The following is a 20,885-nucleotide window of genomic DNA, read 5'->3' as shown; positions in this document are numbered from 1 at the left end:
ATGAGACTTAAGCTTCAGAAGGTGAGAAGTCGATCCTACAGACAGTGCACCCTGGACAGTGCTAGACAATTTGGAAACTGTAATTGGCCCCTGTGAAGAGGGGAAGGGACAAAGAGCCACCATAAAAGCCACAAAATCCTTCGGCTTGAGGCAGATTGTGGAAGCAGGAAGTGGCTTGCTCTCTCTGGTGGGACAAGCTGTAACTGACCCTGGGAGACCTCAGAGCTAGTGGAGCTGTACCTGATTCCCTGGGATCTTGGAGAGTGAAGGTTGAAAGCAGAGGGCATCAATCCTGCAAGATAGCACTGAGTAGGGAAGTGGCCTGTGATCTGGTGGACAGCTTGCAGGCTCCTCTCCCCACTGGGCTGCTTTGGACCATCAGTTCTGGAGGAGTTGGCTCCTGGCATCCTGATAACATCTCTGGACTCTGCTGTGAGGATTCCTACTCCAGTCCTGCTATTCTCTGGGCCCTGCCTGGCCCTGACCCTGTGGTTAGCCCTTAGTCTGAAAGTATAGAAACCCCTATTCCCATTCTTTACTATTTTTCCTTAATTAAAATTGTTATAAACTCTTGCCATTTGCCTTGCCTAGATGGTGCAGAGTGACTGTTGGGGCCTAACTGCCATTTCTGTTAACAGATACCTCCTTAGTAGTTAAACCTGGTCTCCCTACCTTGTTTGGTCCTGCCTTCTGACATTCCTGTCTCCCTCACACCCCATTGTGAGCCCACAGATAATATTAAGTTAACTTCCCTGGTTATTTCCCATTATAGAAGATATCTGAAGACAGTGTCTTCTGGAGATAGTCTTCAAAGGAGCTTTGCTGGAGACTGTGGCTTGGATCATGGACTTGGAGCTCGGCTTCAACTTAGACTAACTCCTAGACTTCTTCGTTGGGTGAGTGAAAAGGGCTGACTCCTTTCTTAGCTTCTGGAGAGACTACTTTCCAACTTTGAGGAGGCCGTGGTGGTCACCACTGGCCCTCTGAGGACTAGTATAGGTATTTTCTCTAACCTCTTTCACATTTCTCTACTTTATTGTTTCCCCTCTATTTTGTAAATAAATTTTTGACTCAAGATATAATAAATATTGGTGATCACATAATTTCATAAAATTATTGTCCAACCATTAATTTTCACTTTTACAATGGGGACAAACTTGGGGCAGGCAGAGTCTTCTGCAGACCACTGTAATAGTCCAGGGGTGAGTGCACCATGGAGTGGCATAGGCAGAGGAGAGAAGGGGACATATTCAAGAGATGCAGCAGAGGTGATATCAGCAGGCCTTGGCAATAGTTTGGAGGTGAGGGATGAGAGAGAAAGGAGAAAGCCAAAGAGGATTCCTAGGAAGGTGAGCCTGAGGAACTGGAAGGCAGATGTCATTGCCCTCTACAGTAATGGAGAAGTTGGAAAGTTTAGGCATTAAGACAATGAGTTTAGTCTTTGATGTGTTGAGTATAGAAGATCTATAGGATTTCTAGTTTGCAATGTATAGCAGGCAACTAGAAATAGGAAACTTAGAGGGAAAGGGGAGAGCAGGAGTAGAGATCTGAGGGTCATAAAGGATAACTGAATCATGGGGGTTGAGGGCTCACAGACAGTAATATGGGTTCTGAGAACATATTCTAACATTGCACACAGTGCTTTCTACTTCTTCCTAAATCCCTGGACTTGAAGGGGTTTGGAAGGAGATAGGGGCAAAGAACAACCAGCCAGCCCCTTCCTTGAAGAAATGGAATGTTCTTATTTTGCTTGGCCAAACCCAGCAAAGGAGATATTGAGACAGCCTTTATGCTGTGACATACAAGGGATTACCCATGTAAGAGATGTCAGCCAAAAAATGGACAAACAGAACAGAATCCTTCTTACCTCTGGTTGACTCCTCTCATGATACTAGTTGGAGACCAGAGGGGCAACTGAGCAGTAAGAATGACACTGAGGAGAAACTGATTTGGCTTCTGCACATCTGGGTGAGCTGAAGTATCCGTCTGACTAAGAGTATACAATTGATCACAGGCAACATGACGAATCTGAAACAACAGTGTTATTGGTGACAGTGGACATAATTTTTATATAGTACTTTACAAATATTACCTCATTTAATTCTCACAACAATCCTGGGAGAATGGTATTTATTAGTGTATTTATTAGTATCTTTGGTTTATAGCAGAGGTTTTAAGAAAATTGGTCAGGTCGCAGAGCTGGTAAATGTCTAAGGTAGAATTTGAACTCAGACCCTCCTGCCAACAAGTCCCAAAGCTCTGTGCACTAGGGTGCCACTAGCTGAAAAGGGGCCTCTGAATTATCTCTCAAATCCCAGCACATGTACTTGTCCATGTCCCTAAAGAACCAACATTGTCATCAAATTCTGGGAAGATGAGCTAGTAGACACCCACGGTCCCTCTGAGCACTTGGGTTTGGGTTCCGATTCTGTTCCCTGATCCCTGGTAGACTAATCCTCCTGGTCAGTTCTCCATGGTCCATGTGACAATGTTAGCATCTCAAACCCAGATATCTTGACTCCTTGTTCATCATACATTCCTTTTGAAGGTTCTCTACTGGTGTAGTGGGAAGTTTACAGCTTTACCCATTTCACCATGTCAGCATTCTTTCCCTGATTCTTTCTCTTTTTGGAAGCTTATCTTCAAAATTTTATTCACCTATTTTAAATTCACTGCTTTGGGTTGATATATTTTATTCAGGTTGTGATTAATGATAAGATTCCTTTTTAAATACTAATTGGATGATTTTTAATTGAATTCATTTAAAATTTAGGAGCTTAAAAAAATTCTAAGAATGATTCTGTTTCTCTCCCTTCTCTGCCTTTGTCTCTCATCTCCTCTCCTCTCATTCCCCAGACTCCCTCTTTTCTTAGAAAAGTCACATAGCTAGTATCTGAGGCTAGATTTGAATTAAGATTAAGATCTTCCTGATTCCAGGTCCAGCTTCCTATGTACCATGACATTAGCTGCTTTGATATATATGAATATCAAAAAATGACTTAAAAGTTTAAATATCTTTATAAAGTTATATATAAATATGGATCAGATTTGTCATTTGGTTCACCTGGGACACCAAAACATTATAGCCAATCTAATCTCTACGCTTTGTCTGAGGCATAAAATGAAGTTTTATGTTTGACCAAGGGAAATCCATTTCTGATTATGACCAATTGTGTCACCTTTGATGTCACAGTAGATAGAATACTAGGCCTAGAGTCAGAAAGATTCATTTTTCTGAATTAAAATATGGCCTTGAATATTTACTAGCTGTGTGAACCTGGGCAAGTCATTTCACCTCAAGCTTCCTCATCTGTAAAATGATTCAGAGAAGGAAATGGATCTAGCTCTAGTATCCGATGGCAAGGAATCTAAGTCTCTAGGTATTAAAAATAAAAATTTCATCCTATATGATATGATGTCCCATATAGGAAACACTTCAAAATCATTGCTAATGGATATAAAAGAATAATAAAATAAGAAAGTGATATTGGTTTAATGATTTCTTCTCCCTTCAAACCAAACAGAAGGCATTCCCTAAAGTTCACTCAGAATACACTCTTCTTTTAACTGTCCAGCCTTTCTCCATAAACATTGTGGTCTCTCTGGGTTTATATCACACTATCCTCTTTCTTTTTTTCCCCTGATTATTCTCCCTTGGTCTTCTTTGCTGGCTAATACAGATTATCTCCCCCCAGTTGTGATTAGGTCCCAAAGCTCTATTCTGGGTCCCTTTCTTTTCTCTCTCTAAATGTTTTCTTTTAGGGGGAAGCTGGTTGTGGGAGGCCAATAAGAGAAACAGAGTCTCAAATAGATATTTTTATCTGGACCCCATCAAAAGGTCAATTTAGTCCGGCAGAGCCGTGTATTGACCCTTCTGCTATGCAAGTCAAAGCAAGACGGGGTGGGCTATTTAAGATAAAAATTTTGACTCCTCTTTTGACTCCTTTTCTGATTCACACCTTTTCTTATTGAGAAACATTAGACTTACTAGAAAACTAAGTTCTTAGCAAACCAGGAGTCAAGAGGTTAACATTTTCTCCCTTGGTCAGAAATGTAGCCGCTTGGGCTTGAAGCTGCTGCCAGATAGCCAAGGTCAAAACCTCATTCCAGCAGGGGCTTTCTGCCAGAGAAAAATATTCCCAGACTTAGTTTACTGATAATAAGGCGGCTAGAATTCAGCCTTGGACCTTGTTCTATTCCAAACTATCTCTACCTTGAAGCAATTGAGGCTCTTTTGACATGACATAATTTGTATTTTCTGCGCAACTGTGAAGTTTCTTTGTGCCTTTTTGTGAAATGAGGTTTGAATTCTGTATATATTAAACTTGTGACTCAATGGCACTATGGAGCAGCATGAGCTGACAGAAATCCAGAGGCTCCTGCTTCTTTCTTTATCACCTAAGCCGTCCTTATCAGATTTCCTGGAAATGTTGGATAGATTTCAACAGCTGGGTAGCTCAGTGGATAGAGAGCCAGGCTTAGAGACAGGAGGTCCTGGGTTAAAATCTGACCTCAGACCCTTCCCAGCTGTGTGACCCTGGACAAGTCACTTAACTCCCATTGCCTACCCGTACCACTCTTCTACCTTGGAACCAATACAGAGTATTGATTCTAGGGCAGAAGGTAAGGACTTAAAAAAAATATGAATGAATAAATAGATGTTTTCCTTTAGTGAACTCTTCAAGCCCACCCCAATGGTTGAAATTAATTTTTTTTCTGTATGCAGACAACTCTTACATTTCTATATCCAGTCTCTCCTGAATTCTAGTCATATACCTCTAACTGACTACTAGATACTTAAAGTTAAATATATTAAAAAAAAATCATTGTTTTCTCAAATCCCCAATCCCCACCCCCACCCCACCCCCATTTCCATCAATGGCTGCTTGAGCTTCAAAGGTCATTCCTGCAAATGGGCCATCCTAACATTAGATCCTCTCTGCCTCTTCCCTCCCTTAACTCCATCAGCTGTCCAATCTGGTCAATTCAACCTTTGCAACATTCCTCACCTCAAGAGTCCTCTCTCCACTCACTCAGCTCCCAACTAAGACCAAGCCCTGATTGCTCTCATCTGGATGATGGCAATCATCTCCTATTTGACTTACCTGCTTCAAGTTTTTCTATTACTAAAATACTCATTGTTTTCTACTTTCATTAGGACCAAACTGAGCCCCTCACAAGCAGGCCCTAAATAAGCTCTCTTTGTAATCAACCTCAAGGAATCCTGGCAGGCCAGGTGGTAGGTCCTCTCCTGGTTCATTCATGAGAAACCATCCCTCCCTTCATCTAGACTCAACCTGCTCACAATGAGACTCTTCTGAGTCTCCCTTTTGCCAGGCTTCCTCTCACCACAACTGTCTAGATTTAGGACAGGCTTAGGGAACTCCTCAGACAGACACACACACACCTCCCTTGAGAGGACACAGACATCTTGAGAGCAGATACTGTTTTCTAGCATCAAAGACTTAGAGCTGGAAGAGATCACAAAGGTTGATGAAGAAAATGAGGCAGAGAGGTTCAGTGGTGTGCTTAGGGTAAGATAATATTCACATTAACAGTTAACACCATGAACCAGGCACTGTATAAGCACTTTATTATTATTTTCTTATCTGATTCTCACAACAACCCTAGGAAGCAGGTGCTATTATCACCTCCATTTCACAGATGAAAAAACAAGAGACAGAGAGGTTCAGTGACTTGCCCAGGATCATCCAGCTAGGAGGTATCCAAGGCCCCATTTGAACTCAGGTCAGGTAGATGCCAGGCATGCTCCATGCCCTCTGGCACCCCGTAAGGGCTGTTCATCATCACTTTGATCTTTTGTTTCCACAGTGCTTAGCTTATTAGCATAGTGTCTGGCCCCAGTATTTGCTGATGGATGGATTGCTTTAGGAGGCTCTCAAAGGGTGGGACAATTTGTTCTAATATTAACTTGTTTCAGTTAATGATCAAGAAATCTATTACTAGACAGTAAATTCTAACAGCTATAAATGGAATGAAGTTTTATGGAATTAATGTAGGAGTCTTAGAATTTGTGATTTAAATTGGCATAATTCCATATAAGTAAATGTAAGAATTTTTTTTTTCAAACTATAAAATTTTTTTTGTGTCCATCAAGAAAAGCGATAACCATCCATTCCCAAGTGTTCCCATCTTATGAGTCTTGGAGTGGTTTCTGTGGCCACACTGCAGAGTGAGGACAAAGGAGCCCCTGACACTAACCTTGCTGGGCAGGAGCCACCTGGAACATTTGGCCTCTGACATGAATTAGGATATGTAAGAAAGCCAGAGGCTACAGATGGTGTAAGGATGCACAAAGGGGAGCAGCTCCCAGAGTGGATTATGGATGCCACCTGACTGAGGGGACTAAAATGAGGGTGGGTGGGGGTAGGAGTAGGGTTAAACTTTAAGATATGTCAGATTTCAAAATGAAATAGGACCAAATCATTTTAAACAATTAAAAAATATACTCACTTCAGCACTTGGAGATCCAAGCAGAATATCGATGATAAAATCAGCAACACATGGCAAGTTATAGAAGGATGCTAAGAACAGGAATCAGGAGAATTAGGCAGTGTAAAAAGAGAAAAGCATCAAAGTTCTACAGACAAAATTAAGAGCTTTGGGATATTTACTTTTTAAATTCAGCTTGACCAGTGGCTTTTACTTAGACCTGATGGGCCCTTCTGGTTACTCCCTCTTCCTAATGATATAGCTAGCAGGCCTGATAGTTGATACCAAGTTTATGCCGAGATTCCCTTCTCTCCAAGGGAATGCTTTACTCAACAGCCTTCTATACCTCCTTAAAAGGAATCTATTCATCTGCAGAAACCTCGTTTTGGTTTAAGCTCATTGCTACCTCTGCAGCTGAAACACCAATATGAACTCTAGAGCAGCAATGGGCAAACTACCGCCCGAGGGCCAAAGGCAGCCCCCTGAAATGTCCTATCTGGCCTCCAGACATTATTCCTAATCTGACGAATACAATGAGTAGGATATAATACAATGAAACTTCGAAAGAGTTGCCTTAGAAACAGACTGACAGAGGAGCATTTCCTTTCCTTTGGCCCCTTCTTTAAAAAGTTTGCCCAGCACTGCTCTAGTGTATAAGAGCTTCTGGAGGGCAGACTGCTTCACTTTTACTTTGTAGGCCAGGTGCCTGGCATTGCTCCTGGCACACAGCAGGAAGTGAGTGCGGACTGAAAGATAAATACAATTTGAGCTAGGAGAATTTCAACAATGAAGCACCTAAATGGTGCAAATTAACTAATGCATTGAGCTCCTCCACCTCACATACCCACCCAAGGGTCACAGGTTCTGCCCCCTCCCCGCAGGGCCCCAGTCCACAGTGGTTGTACTCTCAGACAGTTCTAAGCGGCTAACTGCAGAACATCTTTCCTTAATCTCTGTTAAGTCCTTGACTTAAGCAAATGTTAAGCATCCCAGAAGCCAAGCCAAGGTGTCCAAAGTCATGGCCCAACAAAAAGAACCAGTAACGACCACCAAAAGATCCCTTACCCAACTGCTGACTCCGAAGCTGGAGGCAGGTGACCAGCAGAGACAAGGCCTCACCAGCAATGAGAGCATCTTTTGTAGACACAGACTGCTGCCTCACACAGATTCCTGCATGCAGGGCTACTGGCTCGCCTTCACTCCCAGAACTGCAGTTGCTTCCTGGGTCACATAAAGAACCTCTAAGAAGGTTAGTGATCTCAGCTCCAGCAGTGGGAGCCCCACAATAACCCCCCCCCCCACTTCTCAGGGTCTCCAGTCAAATGAAGTGTTTCAGGCTAGGGAAGAAGAGCTTTTGATTTTGACTGTTTTAGTCATTGAGGTATTTGATCATCAAGAATAAATCTTGTTTTCAATGAATTGGGAAACTACATAAAGCAGGTAAGTGGCCCTGTACAGTCAATTTTACAACTTGCTGTCCAATAGAAACCAGACGGTCAAGCCAAAAAGAAACCTATGTTTCATTTGGCCAAAGGTCTGCTCTTGAATGTGGTTGTCAAGAGTTCTTGAGAGAGCTTCTGATGCCTGGAAGTGGTGGCAGCTGCCCCAATAGAAGGACTTCCAACCCTCCCATGCAATGCACTTCATCTCCTTGAAATCAATACCTGAACTGCTGAGTCTGTTTCGAATTCCGATGGGAAACAAAGTGTTGCTTTCTTTTATTGGCTGGCTACTCCCAACAAGGTCAAGACGTCCAGCAGCTGCAGCCCAGGACAGCCTCATGAAACAAGCCACAGTAGAAGTGAAATCATTGACATCCATTGTCTAAAGGAGTATGGAGAAAGGAGTTAGTGGGGGAAGAGGAATGGGAACTCCCTCCCTCCTTCTGTCTCACAAACTAGGAGGCCCGCCTTCTCCTGCTGAGGAGGGGTCAGGGGTCACATCACCAACAGGGCACAGAATGAAGGGCTGGGAGACACAGAGAGTCAAGGGAGGTGGGGGAGGACAAGGAACTCCTCAGCTCTAACGGTGCACAGGGCAGCCTAGAACCCAACTTCAGGCCTTGCAGCCCCAAGGCAGCGCTCCTGCTGCTTCTCTAGCCCTGGCTCTTTCCTTAGTTCTGTCACCCAGACCAAGGCACCCCATCCCCTAAAACTATAGGTTGTGCATAGCTAGCATGGGATTTATCACCCTCCCACCAACCTATCTCTGGTTGTGGAGAGTCTTAAATGAGTAAGAGATAGATAGGATTGTATCATTGTCAAGTGTGATGCAAATACATCAGGAGGAGCAAATCAATCCTTTCCTCTCCATTTGCATCTCCAAATAGGGGCTCCTCTAAATGTTTAGAAAATAAATATAGGGCAATACCACAACTGTAACCTACATGACTTAATCATTAAACTGGTTTTATTTATGATACCAAATCTAAAGCCATTCTCTTTAGGACAAAAGATCCGAGTATATTTGTATTAGCCCCAGGAAGTAAATTGGGTTGCTGCTATTAAACTTTTATTTTCACACATATTTTTTTATAACAAAGGTGGAAATTTCTTACTTTTGGAACCATATTTGTAAAACATCCATTAGATGTATTCATAGTTAAACCGTTTTTCCCAGCTGTGTGACCCTGGGCAAGTCACTTGACCCCCATTGCCTACCCTTACCACTCTTCTGCCTTGGAGCCAATACACAGTATTGACTCCAAGATAGAAAGTAAGGGTTTAAAAAAAATAGTTAAACCATCTAAAAAATAAAAAAAATTGTTCAGCCATTCCCCAATTGAAGGGCATCCCCTTGCTTTCCAGTTTTTTGCCACTGCAAAGAGCGCAGCTATAAATATTTTTGTGCAAGTCTATTTATCTATGATCTCTTTGGGGTACAAACCCAGCAATAGTATGGCTGGATCAAAGGGCAGGCAGTCTTTTATAGCCCTTTGAGCATAGTTCCAAATTGCCAGCCAGAATGGTTGGATCAGTTCACAGCTCCACCAGCAATGCATTAATGTCCCAATTTTGTCACATCCCCTCCAGCATTCATTGCTCTCCCCTGCTATCATTTTAGCCAATCTGCTAGGTGTGAGGTGATACCTCAGAGTTGTTTTCATTTGCATTTCTCTGATTATTAGAGATTTAGAACACTTTCTCAAGTGCGTATTAATAGTTTTGATTTTTTTATCTGAAAATTGCCTATTCATGTCCCTTGCCCATTTATTAATTGGGGAATGGCTTGATTTTTTTATACAATTGATTTAGCTCCTTGTATATTTGAGTAATTAGACCTCTGTCAGAATTTTTTGTTATAAAGATTTTTTTCCCCACTTTGTGGTTTCCCTTCTGATTTTGTTTGCATAAAACTTTTTAATTTAATATAATCAAAATTATTTATTTTACATTTTGTAATTTTTTCTAACTCTTACTTGGTTTTAAAATCTTTCCTTTCCCAGAGATCTGACAAGTATACTATTCTGTGTTCACTTAATTTACTTACAGTTTCCTTCTTTATATTCAAGTCTTCCACCCATTCTGAATTTATCTTGGTGTAGGGTGAGATGTTGATCTAAACCTAATCTCTCCCATATTGTTTTCCAATTTTCCCAGCAGTTTTTGTCAAATAGTGGACTTTTGTCCCCAAAGTTGGGCTCTTTGGGTTTATCATACACTGTTTTGCTGACATCACTTATCCCAAGTCTATTCCACTGATCCTCCCTTCTGTCTCTTAGCCAGTACCATATTGTTTTGGTGACCGTGGCTTTATAGTATAGTTTAATATCTGGTGCTGCTAAGCCACCTTCCTTCACGTTTTTTTCCCATTATTTCCCTTGATATTCTTGATCTTTGTTCTTCCAAATAAACTTTGTTATAGTTTTCTCTAATTCAGTAAAAATGTTTTTTGGTAGTTTGATAGGTATGGCACTAAATAAGTAAATTAATTTAGGTAGAATGGTCATTTTTATTATGTTAGCCCAGCCTACCCATGAGCACTCAATGTTTTTCCAATTGTTTAGATCTAGTTTTAATTGTTTGGAAAGTGTTTTGTAGTTGTGTTCATATAATTCCTGTGTTTGTATATGCTGGTGGTGGAATACTATTGTGCTGAAAGGAATAATAAACTGGAGGATTTCCATGTGAACTGGAAAGACCTCCAGGAACTGATGCAGAGTGAAAGGAGCAGAGCCAGAAGAACATTGTACACAGAGACGGATACACTGTGGTAAAATTGAATGTAATGGACTTCTGTACTAGCAGCAATGCAATGACCCAGGACAGCTCTGAGGGATTTATGGTAAAGATGCTACCCACATTCAGAGGAAGAACTGCAGGAGTGAAAACAGAATAAAAACAACTGCTTGAACACATGGGTTGATACGGACACGGTTGGGGATGTAGATGCTAAATGACCATACCAATGTAACTATCAATAATATGTAAATAAGTCTTGACTGACCACACATGTTAAAACCAGTGGAAATGTGAGTTAGTTTGGGGGGTTAAGGGTAAAGTAAAAACATGAATTATGTAAGCATGGAAAATTTTTCTAATAATAAAAAATAAAAAATAAAAAAGAGTATCAATAAGAATTTGTGGACAATTGTTTTCTGACTGTAATTATTATCGTTCATCCACTTTTCTTACCAATACTCTTTTCTGATAACTGGGCCATAATTAGTAGTTCAATAGGAAAGGCTCTGGCTTGCAAATCTTGATTTGGGACAGAGTCCCATCATTAACTTGCTGTCACATGGAGCAGAACAATTTCTCTCTTTGTGCCTCCACTGGACTAAAGGGTCAAGAAGGTCCCTTCTTATTCTAACAAAATATGATTCCTCAACACCTGACAAAAGACTGACCTAATGCTACATCCCAAACCTAGTCAGCCTAAAGAAACTCTGGTGGAAAGAGGCTTACTGATGAGGGAGGAAAGGGAAACAGAGGAGCTGAGTCAACAGGACTGGCCTTGAAATGCCCTGGATGTAGTCTTGTCCACATGCCCAGGAGGGGTGGGGATAAAGGGACTGGAAAAAAAGAATAGTTACTACCTGACAAAACAGATGCCATTAAGTAAAGGTTATGTATTCTAAAAAAATTTCCATGTCCTCAGTTTCTTCACTTGTAAAATAGGAATAAAATACCAGCTGTACCTAACTCCCAGTGTTCTTATGAGACTCAAGCGAGATGTTGTAAAGGAGCATGCCAACATCAAAGGGAGAGCTGGATAAATGTCTTTAGGATAATGACCACCATGCTTACTTGTATTGCAACTCTGGCGGCAGGGATAATCTCTTCCACTCTGATGGAGGACCTGTCAGAGACTGACAGTTGTCTGTAGGAGGCCTTCTCTGGTGTACCACACAGGGACATCTGTCGGCTGGACTGACGACTTATGTTGCGAAAGGGACGGGAAGCGAGTGCTTCAATGCCATCTTTGGTGAGATCTTCATCCAAGAATGTGGGCATGGTTTGGCCAACAAGCAAGAATCTTCAAAAGGTAAAGATTAATAGTGGGCATCTTGTGAAGAAACTAGTAATGTTTATAGTCTTCAAAAGTGAAATTGGGTGGGATGTGTGCATTGAGAGGTAGAATGTGTATCTGGCAGGAGGAAGTCATCCTTGACCAGACAAATATGTTAGGTTGACATACCTGGCAAGCTGCAGACAGATGGAATAAACACCTTGCCTTGTTTCATAGTCTACTTCCGAAGGTATAGAGTCTCTCTGCATGACATTAACGACCAAGCTTTTATTTGAAAAAACAAACAAATAAATAAGAAAGTTATTAGATTTCTGTATATTTTCCAGCAAAATTCACTTAAGTGATCTCATAGCTTTTGAAAGATAACAAGGCAAAATTCTCAAGAAATCCCTATTAATAGCCATTACTTTGGTTCCTACATATCTCTACAAGTGACCTGAAGATATGAGCCTCTGCAATCATGCTTTGCTATTGGATAGGCCCATATAAAATACATTTTCCATTGGCTTATCACCTCATCAATCCCCGAGAGAGGTGGGGAAGAATAACAGAATGGAAGTTATTTCAGTACAGTGACTTATCTACTCATTTGATATTTTTAATGACCTATTCAACTGACACTAATACCTCTCTAATAAATTTTTAAATTTACAGAGTTTACAATTATGTGAGGCACATTAAAAGAAGTCAAATCAGAGCTCTCTTATTAGTAGAGTTTGTTAAGAGTTGAATAGTTGGAACAAGAATTACAATTAAAATATTAAAACTCATGAAATACATTGAGCTCATTAAGATGATAATAAAAAGGAACAGAAATAAGGTCCTATTCTTTTCCAAGTCCTGGGATCTAATAATTATGAAAGTGAATTAAGGTCAACCAAGAGGAGAAAAGAGGAAGCAACTCAGAATAGCTCAGCTGTGTTTTTTTTTTTTTTTTTTTTTTTTGAGGTCCTGCTTCAACATATTAGCTGTGTGACCAGAGGCAAGGCATCTAAGCAGATCAGGGCTGGATACAGTGCTGGACTTGGAATAAGAAGACTCAAATTCAAATCTGGCCTCACAAATTGGGATCCTTGGTAAGGCATGTAACCCTTCTGCTTCAGTTTCCTCATATGTTAAGGGGGATAACAATGGCAGCTGTGAAAGTAAAATGAGATAATCCCTATGAAGCACTCTGCAAACCTGCAATGTGCCATCTAAAGATGAGTGGTCTTACTTCTCAGAACCTCAGATTCTATAAAATGAAGCAGATAAAGATTCCTTGATTCCCATACCTCATCAAGGTTACAGGAGATCAAGGTGCATAATATATACAGAGCAATTAAAAAGCTTCAAAATCCAGACAGAAAAATGTTATGATTACTGTTTAGTCAGCTCATCTTTTTCAATGGAATTTAGATGGAAAGGGAAATGATAAAAAGACTTACAATTACAGCTAAATCATTGTCATCATTACAATCAGACACATACAGCCTTGGGATGACTTGTTATCTATTTATGTGCTATTCCCATCTGCTGTCTAATGTTGGGCAGATGACTGCTCAGGTCAGTCAGTACCTGTTACAAAAGTCATGAGTATGGGTGCATTCTGTGCAAATTCACAGGAAACATAATCCCTAAGTAGACAGGATACCAGAGGGTATCTCCTCCTGGGCTGCCATGATTTTGATTTATTCAGTGAGGGCCATATCCCAAGTATCTCATTTTCATCCAACGTGGGATCTGAAGAGTCTCTCTGCCACCTCCTCACTTTTTGGGGTGCGGGACAAGTTATTGGTCCACTGTAAGCCCCACTTTGTTCCTCCAATGGCCCCTGTAATGACCACCTGTAACGCTGACCTAGGAAATAGTAACAGGACGCAGGGAGCTGAGCTCTTCAAGAAAAACTGTCTCCACTGATCACACCTCAGGCTCAAGCTCATATCCTTGGCTGCCAGGAACAGGCACTACTACTATACCAGGCCCAAGATAAGCAGCTTCTCAGAGAGCTAGGTTTCCAATTTCCTTTCATGACAGACTAGTCACATCTTCCTCCATGGTTAGAGGGAGACTTGAGTAGGTGGAGCTTTTGAGGCTCAGTCATGAAGGTGCCACAAGCTCAAATAGATCCTATCAAGGTAGAAAAGATGTGGGGTACAGGCCTGGCACAACCCAGGCCAAGTTTAGCTAGGTTTTGGAGGCTCACTCCTAGCCAACTGGCCCATGAGGTGATGTGACTGTTTTTTCTGGTGACTTATGAAACCAAATAAACTATGAACTGGTCCTTAGTCCTATATGACTCTAGGTCTACTGGGAGATGGGAGATGAGATCCAACGATGTCCCCAAAGCAGTTTTAGAACATCTGTGGACATTAACTTAGCTGTGCTTCAACACCCACCTCAAACCTCCTGCTCTGAGGAAGTTTTCGCAGAAAGATTTTGCACAATTCCTGGCCATTTCATCATCAGCTGTTGGCATGAGTTTGGAGCTCAGGACCTAGAAGAGGCATAAGGGGCAATTAATCTTTGTAGCAATCAAAGCAGAAATGATGGTATTTCTAAGCAAAGGTTGATGAGCCCTCCATTTAGACCTGTTGTCTTAAGGGTATTAGCCAAAACTTAAGAGAGCAGTGATGCCACTGCTTGCTGGGGATGAGATGCATCTCAGGGCTCCTGTGCCAAATTGGAATTGGGGTAAGTGACTACAGAGAGCCCTTAAATCCCAAAGTCACCAGAGTTCTCCGAGTTATGATGGTATTAATGCAGAGCTGGTCAGAGGGAGACACAAATACAATAGCCCAGTGATGGACAAACTTTTTAAAGAGGGGGCCAAAGGAAAGGAAATGCTCATCTGTCGGTCTGTTTCTAAGGCAACGGGCGGATAGAACATTTCAGGGGGCTGCATCCAGCCCATGGGCCAGAGCTTTGCCCATCACTAGAATAGCCTAATGCACCATAATGACACATTCTTTCTGATTTGGAAGAAAGTTGATTATTATTTCATAGACAACTGTTCCTGTCAAAATATTCCTTTGGTATAAAATGATACCCCACATTGGCAACCCTGCTAACCAGTCAGTCAATAAACACTGAATAAACGCCTACTATGTGCCAGCAATTATGCTAAGCACTGGGGATATAGAAAGAAACAAAAGTGGTCCCTGTCCAAGAGGAGCAAAAAGCCCAGGATTACTGCTGCTGCTTCAAACCAGCATAGGATTTTCAGGGTCTACTTGTGTTGTCTGCAACGGAGATCTCCTGGAAAATAGCCCATCTGTGCCTCATTACATACTGGTTTCTACTTGTTGGTGCAGGAAATGGACTCCTAAAAAATGACAGGCAAATGGGTTATATTTCAGATGCAGTGGGGGAACTAACTATAAGAGCCTTTTGCTGTATCACTTAGCGAAGCCAACAATTACTCTATTATAGGAATGATTCTGGCAATACCTTAGGCCAGTTGTACCCTAAAATGCCTTTGTGACCCTGGAACAATTACCACCTCTGTGTGCCTTACTGAAATGCTGTCCCCCTGATGCTGCCCAGAACAAAGGCTACATTAGGCACAAGAATACATGGGCAGACTGACCACACCTGTCATATGGTTGGAGGGAGGGATGAGGGGTTGTTATGATGACCCTGGATTCTCAGAGGCACAGCTGGATGAGCTCTAAAGTCACTTTCTGGACTAAAACTATGACTGAATTTGTGTTTTTCATGCCATTTCTGAGTTGGCTTGTTTTGTGAAAAATCAACCAATCAACAGAGAAGAACTTACCAAGTATCTGCTTAGATGTTATACCTGGGGCCAGCTGCTGGGGAACAAGCCCTACACGCTAGCTGCCGACACCAAAACTGGGGCATAAATAGAGCATCAAAAAGAAAAAGGAGTGGATAGAAAGCCAGGCCCAGAGATGGAAGGTCCTGGGTTCAAATTTGGCCTCAGACACTTCCTAGCTGTGTGACCCTTGGCCAGTCACTTGACCCCCATTGCCTACCCTTACCACTCTTCTGCTTGGAACCAATACACAGTATTGATTCCAAGACAAAAGGTAAGGGTTTAAAAAAAAAAAAAAAGAAGTTAAAGATGAGGTGGGGAGGAAGGAGGCTAAGCAGTATCTGAGGACAAGAGGGGACCCAGAAGGCAGAGGAAAGGAGAGCCCATAACAAGTACGTATAAATTCATCTCCAATGCTCCCAAAGTGCCCCTGAGCCTCCTCCTCATGCTGTCCAGCTGCTTTCTGTGTATTGTATCTCCAGAGTAGACCGTAAACTCCTTAAGGGCAGGGATGGCCCTTTCTTTTTTGCATCTCTATCCCCAATGCTTAGTTACAGTGCCTGGCCCAGAGCAGGTGCATAGTCAATGTTTATCAATAAAGGCAGAGAGAGATGGAATGTCATGTATGGAGAACAGGGAGAAGGGGCCAGGTGGTTTGAATGTCTGATGAGGCTCTAAATATAATGAGAATTTCAATGATGAGTTTTTGTATGCATGATAAAATCCATCAAACAGGCAAAGCCTATAAATGTCCCTAGAATAGAAAAGAAATCTTGCCTCAAAGACCTCCTTGTTAGTCATTACAGGACCTACTTTAGGGAGAAATCTTAACCAAGAAATTAATAGGCCTCATTCAGAAAGCAGCCCTGAGCTTTCTCCAGAGTCCCTTCAGGAAAAGCCTGTCTGTGTGGCAAGGGTGGAAGAGCCAGCCAACACCCACATTTTTAGAGACATCAGAAAGTATTTGGCCCAATGTGTTGAAAGGGTCATAAACAAAATTTGATTCTAGAAGCAACAGGGAGCCACTAGAGTTGACAAAAAGAAAGTCCATCACATTTGTGCTGAAAGAAAACCACCTTGACAGTGGGGCAGAGCACAGGAGGGATGTGAGCAGGGAGCTCATGAGATGAGCAGTGATGAGGACCTGACCTAAAGTGCTAGCCTTGGGAGTGGAGAGAAAGAGCCAGATGCAAGATTGTAAAGGGGAAAATGAGGGCATCTCTGGAGTGAGGGAGACAGGAAGGAGGCCCAGATAATTCCTGGCTTATGAATCTTGGAGACTGTAAGGAAAACGGTGCCTTCAACAGGAATAAGGAAGTTTAGAAAAAAGGATCGTATAGGGAGAAAGCTAATAGACGTGACAAGGTTAAGATAAATGAGATACCCAGTTTGAAATGTCCAAGCCTGGAACTCAAAGAGATGCAGCCTGCTGAGAGACTGGCTCTACATGGACCAGGCATCATATGTAGAAAGAGAATACATAAACCCTGGAATTGGATGGAACTGCCAAAAGAGCCTGGGTTTGCTCTTCCTTTCCTCAACCTCTCAGCTAATAATCTCAACTTCATATTTGAATGAAAAAACTGAGACCATTTACTTAAGAGTGGCCGCTTTTCCCCTCCTCTCATCTTATACTATTTAAATGTTTTCCTCTGTGATCTTTTCTTTTATCCCAGTCTCATACAGATAGCACCTTTCTTCCTTACCAAGGCAAACCCCTCTATAAACAGTAGTAGACTATTCCTCTCTAGTATCCCAACTGTCTCACTTATCTTTAATCTTTCTTTCTAATTGTGCTAACCTACAACCCACAAGCTAAGCAGAAAAAAAAAAAACAAAAACCCTCACTATCATTCCATGCTAATTAGCCAGGGTATCAGATCTTTTGTGGCCCAATTCCTCGAGAAAGCTTCTTTTGAGAGGTATTTCCCTCCTCTCCTCTCCTTCTCTGCTTGACTCCATACAATCCTGCTTATGACCATATTGTTCTACCCTAATGGCTCTCTCCAAAGTTACCAAGGATCTGTTGGCTGCCAAATCCATGGCTTTTACTTCCTCATTCCTCTTAACCTCTCTGTAGCCTGTGATCCAGCTGATCACCTTCTCCTTCTGGACACTAAGCTCTTTTCTCTATGTTGTCAGGACACTGCTTTCTCCTGGTTCTCCTCCCTCTCTGACTACTCCTTCTGTCTCCTTGGCTGGATCCTCCTCCAGATCACACTCTAACCATAGGTGTCCCTCAGGGCTCTGCCCTGGGCCCTCTTCCATTCTTCTTCAAGATTATTGTGTTTAGTTCTCATGGATTTGATTATTATCTATATGCTAAACTGACTCCCAAATCTATATATCCTGTCCTAATCTCTCTGATGACCTCCAGTCTCTCAATTTTTAACTGAGGCAAAGATGTCAGATAAAACATCTTTTACTGGATGTCTTGTAAATATCTTAAATCCAAACCCCACTGGAGCATACCCCTGTCACACTCAAATCTCAAAAGCTGTCATAACCCCTTAGGGCAGTGATGAGCAAACTTTTAAAAGAGGGGGCTAAAGGAAAGGAACTGCTCATCTGTCAGTCTGTTTCTAAGGCAACTCTTTTGAAGTTTCATTGTATTGTATCCTACTCATTGTATTTGTCAGGATAGGAAGGGAGTAGGGGTTCTAACAGCCTCAAGTCTCTCTCCACTCAATCTAGCCTCTATTTAGGGGCCAAAGTGATCTCACCGCATCATCCCCTCCCATCCTCACCATTCAATTAACTCCAGTAGTTCCCTATAATCTCTGGGATCAAAGATGAAACCTACTGTTTGCTTTTAAAGGCCTTCAAAACCTGGCCACCTTCTTACTTTTCCAGTCTTCTTATATCATTTCCCCCATCAATGTACTTAGCAATTCAGGAAGACCTGGGTTCAAATCCTCCATTAGATAAAAACTGTGTGACTCTAGGCAAGTCACTTAATTCCTATCTCCCTTATTTTCATCATCTATAAAATGGGTATAATGGCATCTACCTTACAGGGTTTGTTTTGAAGATCAAATGAGATAAGTGCTTACCAGCACACAGTAGGTGCTCTATAAATGACCCTTCCCTCCCCTTTCGTATCTTCCTTCAAGTCCCAGCTAAAATTCCACCTTCTATGAGAAGCCTTTCTAGATCTCCCTGAATGCCAGGGCCTTTCCTCTGAGATCACTGCCTATTTATCCTGGCTAGATCCTTTGTGTGGCTACTTGTTTGCATGCTTCCTTCCTTCAGATTAGGAACTCCTTAAGAGCAGAGGCTGGTTTTTTTCTACTTTCTTTGCAGCTCCAGTACTGAGTGCACAGTAGGCGCTTAATTAATACTTGCAGACTTGGACTTGCCTCCAAAAATATAACAAAAGAGAGTGAACACAACACGTGAGATCTGGTTGGATCAGGACCCAGGACAGCAGCAGTCTTGCTTTCTTCCTTGAGGAAGCTTATATCTGCTATGTCACTGCTGACCTGCCAAGAGCTTACTGACCAGTAATGCTCTCAAGACCTGTTTTACAGAGGGCCAATGGTCCAGTCAAGGCTGTTCTTGTAGAGATGAAGCTAAATGATCTTCATTAAATTTTATCATCTTCAAATGGATCCAGACTCTGATATCTAATGTATTAGCTATTCCTCCCAGCTCGATGGGATAAAGGTTCTGCCCTGGTGATATTTTAAGCTACCACCCAGTCAAAAAGGACTGGCTCCTCTTTAGGCTCTCTTCTCCAGGATTTGGAACCATTCACTGTTATCTAGCTTACACCAGTCCTTTTGGACTATAACAACAGAATGACCTTGATAATAGCATGAAGGACCACCATGACAACTGCTTTGTCGGAATCCAAGTGAATTCCTTTACATCTTTCCCCAATTTGCTCATCTAATAACCTCATCTGAAAAGGAATATGGTCCATTGAGTATATCCTATTCTGGAGGGGGCTTGGGAACTCCACCTTTTCTTCTCTGTTTTCACTAACCACTCCTTCGGGGTGTTTTAGAATCCTGCAGCTCTGGGTTTCTGGCTGGCCAGGCCAGTGATTCTGGCTCTCCTTCTAGAGGGTGGGTTGTCCAACCTCCAGCCCTGAGGTCACTTGGACTACACTAAGCCCAGGGTAGAGTTATAGGGCTTCTTTAGTCCCTGAGAACTCCTGGTCTAGGAAACTTTTAAACTTTCTGTCTTGTAAAAATCTGGAATGCTTTCAACATCTGCTTGCTCCTCAACCTAAGCAACCTTTCTGCCATGAAGCTATTCTTCTGTTCAAATTCTTTCAAGAGATTATCTTGCTTTATGTTACCAGGCCTTCTGCCAAACACTTTACACAGCTCAGGCCCATTTGCATGCTGACACATTTAGAATAGCAATGACAACTAAGGTAATTAAATGCTCAAATGGCTTCTAAAGTGAGAGAACATAAATGTCATAGTTTATAGGATTTCCAAAACAGTATCATGCAAATTGAAAAACTATTTCATAAACGCAATAATGTTCACAGACAGGTTAATCCAAGTCATTTGAGATCTATGAAGTGAGCAATATAAGAAACAAGGCAGGGAAGCTTCATCTCCTATTTTGAAGCTTCTGGGATCATTTGCATTAAGAGGCCGCTCTGATAGTTGGAACCTGGACATCAAATGAACTGACTTCCTTTCTTGGTCCCCAAGCTATCAATCCCAATGTATCCAGGAGAAAGAAGAGGTTCTCACCTCTAAGTTGTACAGTACTCGGAAAGTGGACATTCCAGGGGCAAAAGAGCGAAATAGACTTTCCAAAATGGAACTGGCACTAGGCTGATGCTGCTGCTTTGAAGACAAAGATGGAGATTTTGAAGACTGAGAACTTGTTTCAGACAGCAATGTTTTCTGAGGGGGAATTACAGAAATAATCACAAAATTAAAAAAATAATCACACAATTAAAAAAATTCCAAATAGAAAAATCACAGCTTCATTATTTAAGTTCTCTATATATTTTTAAACATAAGTAACACAAATCCAAAAGTTTAAAACTAATACAAATCCATGGGCAATTTGGCCATATTCCTATGGAAGAAAGCAGTAGCTCCATCCCAGGCCATATCACTGAGAATTGTGGGTGTTGGATAATAGTCACACAGTCTCATCAACTTCACTGAAAATGCTCATGTGCCTTTTCTCAATCCTAACATAAGCCTGCGATAGGAACTCCTTTTAATTC

The 20,885-nt window shown here is 41.7% G+C and overlaps 1 protein-coding gene across 1 annotated transcript in view; it reads right to left on the bottom strand.

Annotated features, from left to right (window-relative positions):
- Positions 1–20,885, bottom strand: part of USP24 (ubiquitin specific peptidase 24) — a 185,993-nt gene that overhangs the window by 53,767 nt on the left and 111,341 nt on the right. The window contains exons 32-39 of the mRNA XM_044674790.1: positions 20,398–20,553; positions 14,304–14,401; positions 12,094–12,189; positions 11,703–11,931; positions 8,118–8,277; positions 7,519–7,674; positions 6,475–6,545; positions 1,868–2,028 (exon numbers count right to left, since the gene is read on the bottom strand). Of these exons, the coding sequence (XP_044530725.1) occupies positions 1,868–2,028; positions 6,475–6,545; positions 7,519–7,674; positions 8,118–8,277; positions 11,703–11,931; positions 12,094–12,189; positions 14,304–14,401; positions 20,398–20,553 (1,127 nt within the window). The remainder of the gene's footprint in view (positions 1–1,867; positions 2,029–6,474; positions 6,546–7,518; positions 7,675–8,117; positions 8,278–11,702; positions 11,932–12,093; positions 12,190–14,303; positions 14,402–20,397; positions 20,554–20,885) is intronic.

This window comes from Gracilinanus agilis, chromosome 4 (genome assembly GCF_016433145.1).
Source record: "Gracilinanus agilis isolate LMUSP501 chromosome 4, AgileGrace, whole genome shotgun sequence".
NCBI classification, from domain to species: domain Eukaryota; kingdom Metazoa; phylum Chordata; class Mammalia; order Didelphimorphia; family Didelphidae; genus Gracilinanus; species Gracilinanus agilis.
This window is presented reverse-complemented; position numbering and strand designations above follow the sequence as displayed.